We start from the raw sequence: 14,235 nt of genomic DNA, 5'->3' as shown, positions 1-14,235 counted from the left end.
GAAAAATGACAATGTTGGTATCTGAAATGTTCTTTTTGACGAGGGAAATTGAATGAGGGATATCTGCAATAAATATCCAGCTATTAAACGGTAAAACAGCTTGCAGCACTCCTCCCCCCCATTACCTTTGTATGCTGTGAAAGACCCAAAGACACGACTTCAGCTTCTCTCAAGGTACGTAATCTAATCTAAACCCTTCCACAAATAAAGTACTGCTTGTGATGACATTTTCTAATCATCGGCATGTATTTTTAAAAGACGCCGTACTTATTTAAACTTGAACGCCGTCACTGTCATTGCACGGCACCACAACAGAATTCTAGAGAAACTCCTTTTGGTGGTGCAAAAAGAATAAAAGTGCATCATAAAAGATAAAGGGACAAATAAACCCAACAGCTGACGGAATAAATAAACTGGTAGCAGCAAAAATACACTGATTTTGCACCGTCAGTGTGTTACATTTATGCATTTAGCTGTGATGTTGTGTCATTTCTAGTGGATTATTTGTGTTTTTGGGTTGGTTTACAGAGTCTAACAGCGATCTTGTTTTAGCACAAATAAAATACCTAGCAGCTCACCTGGGCGCTCACACAGGCTGCCGTTCACCGGGTTGATGCAGGTTTGCGCCTTCAGCCCGCTGGACGCCGGCTCGGCCAGGTAGCCGCAGAAGCCGGCGTCGCTGGGCTCGCCGGGCAGCCACTGCAGGGTGGTGTTGGTGAAGGGCGACATGTCCTCCCAGCACCAGTAGGACACGTTGATCTTCCTGAGCCCCACCCAGGGCGTGACGGTGGCCTTGTACTGTAGAAACAAAGAGTTGGTCAGGTGGAACTGTGTCACTGTGCAAATAAAAAATATGTTATCAATACAGGGCTGTGTTGTCGTCTTTGTACTTCAAATGGTCCCAAAAAACAGGTTGAGAGCCACGACTTTGGTGCCAGTTACTCCCTCGCTGGAGACTAACGTGACATTTGGTGGAAATCAATTTTTTAAAAAAGCACATTTTGTTAGCTATCTTTCATCTGAGGAATCACAACTTTGCCCTCGACGTCAGGGAGGAAACGTGAGAGCAATTTCTCATGTGTATCGACAACAAACTCCACTGGACGGACGGAGCGGCAGTAAGAACAGGTTTACTTCACTTGACGTGAGAAGTTGTCCAACACGTCGCCTCCAATCAATGGATGCAGTCGTAGTAAACAAAAGAGCGCCGAATCTCTCACGTGTGACAAAATACTGGAGCATCCGGATTTAATTCCTTTTCTTGGAATGATTGATCTTGTCTGGGAATAGCGGGGCCTTCTCCACAGAGCAAACGCTGCAGGTTTTAGATTAAAGCCGCGCAGCGTTCTTGTTTCAGCATCGGTAAGTAAATCGGAACTCAAACACGTCATGCGACAACTTAATTTGCTGCTTGATAAAAAAAAAAAAAAAAAAGACTTGCATGGCTCTGGTTTCTACGTAGCTAATCTACAGGAGAAGTGACTTTGGCTTAAAAGTACCTGATTGACATTTAAAAGGCTCTAAAACAGCCCATGTTGATAAAATAAGTTGGCTTCAATTTGTGTTTAGTCTGTTGAAAATGTCTACAGTGTATTATTCACATTATGATACCTCCTATGACCACACAAATGGCCTTAAATGACTTGGTATTACTAGAAATCAACTTGTTTTTGCCAAGCACAGAGGAAGTGATGAATCTGACATTACTTCTCTCTTTTTAAATTAATTTTTTGTCACTAATCTGTAGGGATGTTCCGGCCCGATATTGGCATACAAATGTAATATCTGTCAATATTGTTAATTGAAAATCAATAAAATAATGCCTGGATTTATTTTACAAGATCTGGTGCAAACTGTTTATTTTTGAGACTTGTCGGATAAACGGATCTTCACCAAATATCATGATTTAAGTACAGATTTTAAGATTTTTCCCAACAGAACCGTACATCACACGTGATTAGTTCAAGGACTGTCAGAAAGTTGAAAGTCTTTCTATTTTTTTTCTATTTTCCCAATTTCCCGCTTTAATAAACAGTGTGACTTTGGGGTTTTTTAAATTTTATTTATTTATTTATTTATTTTTAATTAAAATGCTTTTTTTGTTTGTCTTAGCCAAGCACAGAGGAAACGATGAATCTGACATTATTTCACTCTTTTTAAAGTAATTTTTTGTTACTAATCTGCAGGGATGTCTGGCCGGATATTGGCATAAAAATTTAATATCTGTCAATATTGTTAATCGAAAATCAATAAAACAATGCCTGGATTTCGTCAGTATTTACCACCGTGCTTCAAACTGCGTCGTGAAGCGTGTAAACAAGCCTGACTGCAGTAACAGACATACATCGGTCTCGATCGCTATCGGAATCGGAAATTGAGAGTTGGATGATATTGGCATATCCGATACTGGCAAAAAATCCAATATCGGACATCCCTACTGATCTGTCTCGAGTTGGAGACTAGAGGCTTCCTTGTGCAGTAAGCTAGCTTGTAGCCTGCATGTGAGGCGTTCAGGTAGCATCGGTAAACTGTAGCGTCTGTCAAGGTCGAGCCTTTTTGGGTGCAGTTATATTTATATTTTGCCTTTCGAAGAAGTCACATGAAGACGAACCTTATTTTTAAACCTGTTTTGATACAAATTTGTACATTAGAATAAATGTAGGGCATGAAAGTACAATAAAAATGTTTTGCCTCCAAGTTTAATGAATAATCCTGATCTTAACATTGATCAAAATAATAGCGTTTATCATTTTGGCCTTAACCCTGCAGACCTAGACAGCTGTATGGGAATATTCTGGCTACGTAAAAGAAACCTGCAGTTCTGTATGATGGGTGCAAAGCCCCATCTGGATGCTTCTGTAACTGTTTTGCTGGTTTCATAATGCAGACGGACTAAATATCTCCGTCCGCTCCAGTCCCGTGCAGCTCCACTTCTCTGAGCCCGTATAGAGTTTTCACCGGTGAACTAAGTGTTTTGAAAATGTTATTCCAGAGCAGTTAAGCTTTGATTATTCTCCACCTCTGAGCACAAAGATTACCTGTAACCAACCACCAGAGCTAATTTAGACCAACAGGGGAAATCTACACAGCTTCATTAGTATGGATGCACGGCGCTTCTTAATTCCAGTCGGACTCGGTGGGTTTTTATTCAGCTTCAGCATTAGATGTTTTTAATGTGGTGGCTTCAGGGCACTTTGTAGGATCACTGTTTGTGTTTTTTTTTTGTTGCATGGGTGGCCTCAGCGCCTGGTGGCTGATTAGAAACCAAACAGAGTCGTACATGACACCACGTTGCATTTAAGTGCACAGCGGGTTGTTAGAGCCGCGCACTCGCTGCTGTTGACAGGTTTCCCAGTGAAGTCAAGTGTAGACAAAAGCTAAAGTATGTGGACAGACTTGGCTACGATGAGGCCTCCAACTTGTCTTTTATGTCAGGATTCTTCTGCACGTTTAGTTGGGACATAATACATTTTATTATCCACTTATCTGCTGCTTATTTTCCTAATTAACCTCCTAAGCAGTTTATGGGATTTTTTTCTTTTGCTCTGTTCACATTTTGACTCACTGAGGGCTCAATTGTTACGTAATATAAAGTCCTGCTCCTCTAAGAAAAATTCAATTTCTTTCATTTCAGTTTTACAAAAGTTGTAAAAACCTGAAACCAACATGTACAATATTTCACCAAGTTGCTCCACACACTGTACTTGGTTGTTTCAATACTTTATTCTGCATGTACACAACCTGCAATTCAGCCGAATACCAATTTTTTGGTACATGACTGCTGGTCATAGATGAGTTAGTCACGGCTTTTTATTTTTACAGAGGAGCGCAGAATTTATAGCATTTATTTTACAAGATCTGGTGCAAACTGTTTAATTTTTGAGACATGTCCAATATAGTGATTTTCACGAAAGATCAGGATTTTACGGTAGATTGTAAGAATTTTCCCGACGGAACCGTACATCACATGTGATTAGTTCAAGGACTGTCAGAAAGTTGAAAGTCTTTCTATTTTTTTCTATTTTCACAATTTCCCGCTCTAATAAACAGTGTGACTTTGGGGATTTTTTTCCATTTATTTTTTTTTAATTGAAATACTTTTTTTGTCTTAAAGAATCTGATGCAAATGATTTATTTTAACAGAATTTTTACACCATAATTTTAAGTTAAGTTGATTTTTTTTCAGATGACACTAAAAGTCGCACGATACCTTCAAAGACTGTTGATAAACCAAAAATTGTGTCTGTTTTTACAGCTTCTAGCTCTGATTAACGGTGTCACTTTGACATTTTTTTAAGAAGTTAACATACCTTTTACATGCATTTGAGTTCATGAGGTTAATCACTGAAATATACCGATTTCAGAGCTGTGACCGGGGTAACTAAATTTTGTTTTTGCGACAAACAATACAAGAAACAATGAAACAGCATAAAATTTGATATATTTGCCTAAAAAATGACTTAAAATTATTCTGACAAACTCATCGGTTAATCAGCTACTAGCTTAGAATCTATAACTTTTTTTGTTTGAGGACTCCTGAGTCAAACCTTCAAAATAAAAGCCCTTTATCACAAAATGTGTAACAAAACAACTTTAATAATAAGCCTCAAACTTCAACCACAACTGCCCTTAAGTTGAAACCGACTGATTTAATGTTGGTGTCAGCTTTAATGGAATACTCTGTTAATTGTAAGCGTTATTTCTAAGCCTAAGTTTTACCACCAGACAGCAAACACTCCACATCTGTCCATCCCGTCCACACATTTGATGATATAAAGAGCCTCTTGCGATGGTTAGTCGATTGTTGGGATAGATTTCTGTGTGTCTGCTCTAATGGAGCGGCTAAGAGATGTCTGAGCTCTGAGGAAAAAATCTGTTAATGGAAGATTTGTTTCACGTTAAATGGTCCAAAAATCACAGAGGAGGGAAAAAAAAAAAAAAGAAGCTCATCCAGATTACAAAAAGGAAAGATTTCAAGGCAACGGCAAAAGACCAAGGGCACAAACTTCAGATGGTGCACAGCAGTAAGTCTGTGCTCATGAATCAGAGATAACATGAGAAGAGGAAAAAAAAAAGTCGTCTTTGTGGACACTTTTTTTTCTCTTTTCGCACATTTTTCTCGTTTCATCCGACTGTTTCAACACGACGATGTTTCACAGAAGAAGCTCTTTCTACATCATTACTTGCTTAACTAATATAATGTTCCTCAGTCTCCGCCTGATGTGATCTTTCTGCTGTAATTATCTATTTTATCTTCGCCTCTCTCTGTGCATCGCTATCTTATTCGCTTCTAGTCTGATGACCCAATTTCCCCAAGGAGAATATTAAAATTTCTCTAATCCAATAATTAAAATCCTGCTTCAATCCCCTCCTCCTCCTCTGCCTCCTCCTCTTCCTCTTCCTTACCACCACACTCATGATCTGCAGCTCCTTCAAGACGAAGTCCACCTTCTTCTGCGTGGTCAGCGAGGCCAGGACGGCGTTGTGGCTCCGGCAGGCCAGCTTGGCGTTATCGTACGAGTCTTTGGCCGTGATGAACTTCAGGCAGGAGTTTCCGACCAGATGCCAGCTTTCTCCGCAGACGTTCTCTGGAACGGGAAGAAACAGATGTTGGTGTGATATGTTGGCAGCCTCGTCCAACCTTCAGTGTCTACACAAAAAAAGCAGAGGTGCCCAGACTCTTTGGAGCGTGCAAAGTAAATCAGTGTTCTGACACGTTTCCTCCGAGTACATCACAAAAAACCTTAGAAAAAAAGGAAATAAGTGAGAAAATGTGTATATAATTTAGCTTTTAATCATGTTAGCCTCTTAGATTGGAAACTCCACCCAAAAAGCACACTGTAATTGTAAAATGTGTGCATTTAAAAAGTCTACAAGCTATAAACAAAAATATCTATGATTGGTTTTTAGACAAAAGTGAATTTTGATCCCTATTTTTCTACCTTGCCATACTGTTATATTAGCATAATGTGTGTAAAGTGTATTTAACTGTAAGTTTACACAGAAAAATACAACACATAATGCTTGTACGTTAATCAAATATTCACCAAAATCGCAATTTTGGCTTCTTACAAATAAATGAACACAATAAAATGAAATACTGACGCTTCAGCAGGTTTTAAAAATATATATTTTTTATGTTTTTATTTCAAAATTTTAAACTTTCCTTGAACTAATCGTGTCTGACCTGCAGCTCAGTCGGAAAAACAACAAAATCTAATCTTAAAGTCGTGATATTTCATCGAACACACTTTATTCTACATGTCTTGTTTTCAAATTTGCTAAAAATAAATTGCTTGCAGTCACCAGGTTGTGTGAAATTAAAAAAAATTCTGCGCTACTCGTCACAACTGAGAAGCTGTTAGGGATGAAGCGAACAAAAATCCAGGGCGTTCTTGGCTGATCTGCAGGCGGTGCTTACAGGCAAGTATGGAAAGAATTCAAAAATCTAAGTAGAATGCAGAGTCAACATCTGTTTTTACTGTGTTGGTAACACCTGTGGGCTCTTAGGAAAATGTTGTACATGTTGATTCTAGTTTTAATTTTTTTGTAAAATATATAATCAAAGAATTTAAAATTAGTTTTTGTGATTTGTTGCATTCTAACTCTGCTATGCTACAGAGGAGACATTTCTGAGGTCTCTCTACTTCTAGTCCTGGTTGTTCTGCTTCCATCGAGGTGCAGGACTTCATATTGTAAGTAAAAACGGGAGGACAGCGAGGAAAAATGCTATAGGAGCAAAAAACACATGAAAACTAGTTGGAGTTCAGAGGGTTCATGTGTAAGTATGTAAACGTCCATCAACTGTGTGGCAGAGACCATTAAGTTTTGAAATAAAGGTTGTATTTCTTACTTATTTTCTTCATTTTAAAAAAACATGTATTTTATTCATTTTTTAGGCCCGTAGTGCAATCTAAAATAATTTCTAATTTTCTCTATTCAGGTGCCCGTCTTTGCCTTTTACTACTTGTAGGTTTTTCTGTTTTTTTCAGTAATAATAAATACAAATTTAATGAAAATCATGACATTGCTTTTGAATTGTGGTTCAACAGAAATATAAAAAACAAAACAAAACAAAACAAGCATGATGGGACCCGTAAACTAATATTTTGAGCCAATCACTGCAGTCAAGTGTTTTCTGTAACTCAGTCAGACTTCTGCACCTGTTGACAGGTGTTCTGATTTCACTGCTCATCAGCAAAGTGCTCTAATTTGTCCGGCACAGTTTTTTTTTTTTTTTCACCCATAATTCAAAAGCAATGTTTTATTTCACTAAATTCTAATTTAGCAAATTTTTTATTTATTACTACTTTTTCAGTTTCTAGTGATTTGGGTGACTATTGTGAGTTTTGCTTTTGCTTTAATGGAAGGGGAGGAATACATCTGCGGACGACTGTGCCTATTTATCTATCTAATATTTCTTACCGGGCAGCGAGATGCACTCCTGGTTGCGAGGTTCCCACTGACAGTTCTGGTCGACGGCGCAGCTTTTGCAGCTGGTTTTCTTGTTGCACACGTACGAGGGGTTGTCCTTGGGACAAACTTCGTACTCCGCTATGGCCCCCTGAGAACAGAAAAGCAGAAAACAAAAAAAAAAAGGCGTCAACTCTTTGGACTCCGAGAGGCAAATTATTACATTTCACGCTCCATAAATGACAAGCATTCAGACGGAACAAAATGAAATCTTGTGTCATTATGAACAGAAGGCGGCAGAATTTATGAGGAACGCGCAGTTCTTTCCAGATTCATGAGAATTTCATTGAAAAAAGATGGAAGTTTGGGACAAGAAGGTTCAAATAAAAGCTTTTTTTTCTCTTCGTCTTCTTGGCACGCATCTATTTGAATAGAACCACAGTGACCCTTATTTATTTACAGACAAGTGCAGATAACAGCGGCGGAGGAGACACGCAAACTGTTTGTGTGCGTCTGACAGCATCGAAATGAGGAAGGATTTAATCACAGATTGAAAAATCAAAGTCAGTTCAGCAAACAGGAATGTGCTTCATCACTCCTGGGTTTGATCGCTACGCAGATTTGACACGTTTCTAGTTGTGAGGTGAAGTAACTCTTGTAGGGAATGAAAAAGAAAAAGGCTTAATACAACAACATTTGTGTGTCCTATTCAAGACAACGACAACACACGCAAAAAATAAAGTTTTGCTGGAATTGGCTGCAGGGAGCGATTGTGTCTGAGCGTTTATTATTCTTCAAAAAGCTCCACGACTGCTCGAGATTATAAGAGACTGTGTATTTGTGTTTTACAATAAGTCTTAAAATTACATTTTGGCCCGAATGACAAAATGTTATGTGTTTTTTTTTTTTTGGTTAAAGTGAAGATAAACACATGTTAGCATCATATTTTAAAGCTTTGTGGCCACTGTTGTTCGACTAAAGCATCCTTTCATATGTTTAATGTTCAAAACAGACCATTAACAGCCAACTAGAAGGTAAAAGTTGATCTTCACAGCTCCACAGTAAACCGAGCTTTTCTTTTTTCTCTCTGCAGCTTTGGACTTATTGGAGTGAGTTTTCTTACCGAGGCCGAGGTGCAGTTGCTTCCCAGAGACACACACTGGACCGAGCACCACTGGCAGCCGTTGGTGTTGGCGGTGCAGCTGTAGCAGTCGGTGTACTGGTCGCACCTCTCAACGTCAGCATCTGTACAGTCAGGGAGGACGGGATATATGATATCTTCTAAAATAAGACAGTTTTATAACAATAGGAACTGTTCGAATGTGAGAAAAAAGGGCGGATACGCTGTGTGTTGGTGACTCCGCCCACTTTTTCTGTTTTTCTTTACGTTGCTGTTGAACCTTTAAAGCTACAAAAACCCTGTCAGCGGGTTTGGAAGCCATTTAAGCCATGAAAACAGAAAGGAATGTTGGATTGTAAACCTTCTGACATGAGTTTCCTTCAGGAAAATGGAGCAAATATCAGCTTTAGATGGTGACATTTGGTCAAAATCCGTTTATTCTACACGTCTAGTCGAATAATTAACCAACTGTATTCCACAAAGAAGTTCAAAAAAACATGAAGCTGTGACCAACAGTTACAAGACAAAAACTCTAAAATAACTGAACTGCAGACTGTGTTTAAGCATAGCAAGACTAGATAAACATGTACTTAAATATCTACAGCAGGTTGAGTCACCATTATTTTTCCAGTATTGGTAACACCTGTGGATACTTGGAAACATGTCCTACATGATTTTAGCTACATTTCTGCATTTTTTCCCTTCTTTTTCATAATATTATAACTTAGTCCTACTGCACAAATATATTTCTCTCTACTTCTATTCATGGTTGTTGTGTTTTCTACGGAGCCCCGAAAGGGACATGGAGAAAGAAAAAAAAAACAGGAAGAGGAAAAAAAAAAAAGCGGTATCTTTTGCAAGATTTCGCAAAACTATAGGTATATATTCTTCTTTTTGGCAGTATGGAGAAATGACAATGGAGGACGCCCACCTGTACCAGAGTTTTATTTTGAAATCAGCCTAAACTATAGAGACATTTAAGCAGTGCTTCACAAGAGGCACAGTTTCCAAAAAACATCCAATAAGACTGATGTGACTTTTCTGAGATCTCACAAAAGATACCTCCATTTTTTTTCCTCTCCTTGTTTTTTTTTTTCTTTCCATGTCCCTTCCAGGGTCCATCGTTTCCACAGAGGTTCAGGACTTAATATTGCAGCGAAAACTGAGCCCACAGTGAGTAAAAATAAGAAAGGAGCCAAAAAAAAGAAACACCCAGAAACTGCTGAGGTCAGACTGTATTAGCTAAATGATATTCAGCCTTTAATTACAGACTGCACAGGTTTTGTTTTGGCTTTAATGTTCACCTGAAATGTCTAAAATGAGTCCAGTGGAGTTTGTTTACTTGTTCGGTTCTTGTACGAGGCAGTTGTAACTTCCTGGACATGAGCTTTCTTGTGGGGTAACTAGGACGGGGCGACTGCCAGACAGCAGCAAAGCAAAGCAAAGCAAAGGGCCTCCCTGGTATTAAATGTGCCTGAAAGATATTCTGGGGCGCAGTTTCCATCTGCCGGCGCTTCTGTAGCTGCCGACACCGGAAAATGAGACCGCCGTGTTCAGGAGGGGGATTTTTTCTTTTTTTTTTATTTGTGACAAACAGCAAACGGAAGAAAAACCCTCAGCGAGGAGCGAGGCGACCTGGCTGAACCGTCCCCGGTGATTACCTCCTCCCGTCCCGTCTGACACCGAGGGCAGCCGGCAAACTGGGACACACGGTCATTGTGAGGAGGCAATAACAAAAGTGTTGTCGGTGAACGCACACGTGCACGCTCCACAACACGCTAGTCACAAAAGGGCTCCAGCTAATAGTTACTATCATTACATTTGATTCGGAATCAAAATTGTTTTATTTTTATATCGTAAAATGTAAAATAATACTTTCCATTCTGTGGTTTTATTTCCTCTTATTTAACAAAACAAGAAAAATCCACAAAATAGCAACAAATTGAGAAAAATGACGGTTAAAAGCTGTCAAACGTTGGTCTGCTTACAGTGTAGTTTCTGATCATTTTGGTTGTGACACAGTTAGCGTGCGTTGAAGTGGATAAACTAGTTTCTTTTGACTGTAAATGTACCAACAGGAGGAGTTTTATTAAAACAAATCTAAGATCACAGAGGATCCCGTATGAATGAATGGACTCCTACTTAACTCGGGAGTAAGAGTAAGTAAGAGTATTTTCACTATCAAGCAACCTTCTGCTTACATTCATGATCAACTCCTTCAAAGGTTGATGGATTGATTGGTTAAGAGTTCAGTTTAAAATGTCAAAAACGCCAATTACAGAGCCCAGAATGATGCTTTTAAATGTCTCGTTTTGTTTGACCAAAAAACCAATGTATTCAGATTACATTCCTCGCGTGGTGCGGGTGAGTTTTTACTGCCTGATAAATGATTTTGAAGCAGAATCGATGGTGATCACTTTCGGAGCGAAGCAATCGGCGGATCTCCGTTCCGGCGCACAATCACACACACGCGGACGTGACAGCATCCGGACAGTTCGTCGATGATGCATGAAGGCTGCGTTTTCTGCATTTCAAAACCTCACGCGCACACAGAGAAGAGAAAGGAAAAACAAAAGAACAAATGCCCCGGTGACACATTTTTTGCCATTTTCGCCTTTTGATGTAAGAAAGTGCGTTGGCAGCCGGTGACAAACAAGCCGTTCCTGGCAGTCTGTGCATCCCGTCAGACGTCGTGAATGCAGATGAGTTCTACATCAAGAATCTGAAATCATCTCGGATTAGTTTTCACAACACAAGTGGCGTCACCTACATGATCTGGTGTTGCAGGAGGCCGGCAGCTGCGGCGGCGGCAGCTCGGGGCCGACGGTGGAGCTCTCCCAGGGCAGGCAGCTCCCCTGGGTGCCGTTCCAGGCGCAGTGGATCCCCGGCCAGGCCTGGCCGCAGGACGCCGGGCTGGAGAAGGCCGAGCAGCTGGGCGAGGTGTACACGAGGACGTCGCTGAGCAGCAGGCTGTTGAAGCCGCCAAACACGTACATGACACTGCAAGACAACAGAGAAGAGGCCTTCAGCGTCAGATATACATTACAGCACGGGCTGATTACTGTGTCCAACCTGCTACTGGCACCCCTGTGGTGGTTTATGGACCGATATTGGTGCTGAAATGTGGAAAATGTTTCTCCAAACTGCTTCACACAAGCAGAAGTACTGTTTCTTGGTTAGGCCTTTCTGTTGATGCGACTAAATCGTGTTGAAAACGATGCAGAAATGGTACTCGGGTTGACCAGTCGGGCCTATTACCAAAAAGTTAGTAGAGTGTTTATTCAGACATAAAGCCGACACGTTTAGATGCCATCAGATTAACAGAAAGGAGTTGACGTCACTCTATAAGATAACAGAGAAGAGAACAAGGCGTTACTTGTCAAATGTACATGTCAGTACAGTGGAATTCTTTTTTCTGCATATCTTAAAAACGTTAGGAGTTGCAGTCACATGTTAAGGGTCGGTGTGATGTAACTTTGCACAAGTGGAGCTTCAAACAAATGTCTGTCATGAGGAGAGGCTCCATGAGGCGATTCTCCGTCACCTCCACCTGCATAAGTCATTAATGACAGAACTGTAACTGAAGTAGTCGCTACAGGAGCTTTGATTTGTACGTCTTCAATCTGAAACTCTAAATTCTCAGTAGTCTTCCCAGTGTGCTCCAGAATAATCATGTTAACCTGGAGCTGTATATTATCTGTAATCTGCTGCTGCACGGGAAAAAAAATATGTAAATAAAAACATGATGCCAGAAAAAATAGAATAAAAAATGGTGAATTACTGTGACATTCAAAAATTGTGGAAATAAAGTGAAACATACATAAACTAGCTAAAAATGTAAACAAATGTTAAAACAATAAAACTCTGTAATTTCATGGTGACACATTGTAAAGAAACAAATGACTGTCTGCAAAAATATTGATTTTGGAAATTAAATACAAATAATGTATTTTAAATTATCACTTTTTGTGTGTGATTTTATGAGATATTATCTGTAATTAAACAAAACAAGAAAATCTGCCAAAAAAAAAAAAACAGCTATATAATAGACTCACCATCATTCAATCCTTAAAATACATAATTATTCCTTTCATAAGGCAGCAAACAGCAAATAAAACATTTTTTATAGTACGATTTGTAAAAATTCTGATTATTAATGTGGACATTATGTACAGTTTTGGCCTTTTTATGTTTAACGTGTAAATTGACGCTTGTTTTCTATGATATAAGCAGCAGTTTTCTGTAAAATAACCGGAAATATATATATATATATATATATATATATTTCCTGTGTGTTTTATTCTTTATTCTTCTTACTACTAATATTATAATTATTGTTCTGGAACACGTGCACAACACATTTCACTGCCCCTTATACTGTGTATAATTGAGTTTGTGACCAATAAAGGCCTTGAATCTTGTTTAGAAAATCATTTTTCTACCTCTTTAACTCCGTGTTGGCTTCATTCACCACATTGTGCTTTTATTTGTCTTATTAATAACGACTTTATGACTTGTCTGTTGTATTTCGTGCCCCGTGAAGCACTTTGCAACCTCGATTTTCAAAGTAAATTTAGATTATTATTATTTTTGGTGTCCATCCTTTCCGTGCAGCAGGCCGATGTGCGCCTGTTCTCTAGTAACCACCTCCGTAGTTTGCTTTCAAACGTGCAAAGCATGAATCGCCCTTTAGAGGACCGCGGCAGAAGTAAGTGAGCCGTAAGAGGGGATTGGGGAACTAAGAGGAGGCGATTTCTTCTTCTTCTTCCCCCCACAGTTTCGCCCAGATGCGAGGCTTTATGCACAGCGAGCGCTGAAGAAGCTTCGTGTGAGTGATCCTCCTCCTCTCTGGGCTCCAAACCCTCCTCATAAGTCGGCTAAATCCCCAACAAGGGCTCTCTTCCTGTGCAGATGGACCTAACAGAGCCCCCCCGCTGTGCGTGTTTGGATGCCGGGTCCAGGGCGTTTCTGAACATCTTTCCGCGCTGGCCTCTGCTCGGCTGCCGGGATTACTTTGTCAGTGTGAGCCTCTGAGTGTGTGCGCTCGCCGCCCAAGGCTGCCGGGCAGGGCGGACGGGTAATTTGCACAAGTCTGATCAAAAAGTCCCCCCGGATCACAGAGGGCACACTTCAAACTGTTCGCCGTGGACGTCCTGCTGAGCTGCCAGATCCGGGGGAGGATGGAGGAGAACGTGGGAGTCTTGCAGGGGCGACCGCGGCCATTTTACCTCCTTTCTCATTTAAAAGACAAAGAGGCGTTGTGGCAGACAGTGAACGGGCGCTTCAGTAGGAAGAAGAACAATATTATGCAGGTTGATAAAAAGGAGATTTTAAAGGGGATTTAAAGAATGTCACTGAGGAAGCCAGACAATTTTAAAAGGAGAGTTTGTGACAGCGAATCCGTCTCTAAGGATCGCTAGTCGGGCTTTGTTTCAGGATTTAAAGTTACTGTAGGGCAGGGGTGCATATAGGTTGTTTTATTGCCCTTGATGTAGAGGCTAATATAAATAATCTGCAGGTACAATCATATAAAATGACACAAGATCTGGATAACTGAGGCTGTTCTGATAAAAACAAGATACCTCCATGTAGGACTAGTCTTCATAATGACCTTCAAAGTAAAAGCTGGTGAACATTTACTTCACGTGAGGCTTTACAATGTGTTTCTCATTCACCCATTCACACACACATTCATAAACCAG

At 40.0% G+C, this 14,235-nt stretch overlaps 1 protein-coding gene across 1 annotated transcript in view; it reads right to left on the bottom strand.

Annotated features, from left to right (window-relative positions):
• The window catches only part of atrn (attractin), a 197,954-nt gene that overhangs the window by 118,929 nt on the left and 64,790 nt on the right, over positions 1-14,235 (bottom strand). Inside the window, exons 12-16 of the mRNA XM_008283190.1 lie at positions 11,304-11,533; positions 8,537-8,658; positions 7,426-7,564; positions 5,407-5,588; positions 579-798 (exon numbers count right to left, since the gene is read on the bottom strand). Coding sequence (XP_008281412.1) covers positions 579-798; positions 5,407-5,588; positions 7,426-7,564; positions 8,537-8,658; positions 11,304-11,533 — 893 coding nt within the window. The remainder of the gene's footprint in view (positions 1-578; positions 799-5,406; positions 5,589-7,425; positions 7,565-8,536; positions 8,659-11,303; positions 11,534-14,235) is intronic.

The sequence above is a fragment of the Stegastes partitus genome, unplaced genomic scaffold, assembly GCF_000690725.1.
Source record: "Stegastes partitus isolate 25-593 unplaced genomic scaffold, Stegastes_partitus-1.0.2 Scaffold301, whole genome shotgun sequence".
In the NCBI taxonomy this organism is placed as follows: Eukaryota; Metazoa; Chordata; class Actinopteri; family Pomacentridae; genus Stegastes; species Stegastes partitus.
This window is presented reverse-complemented; position numbering and strand designations above follow the sequence as displayed.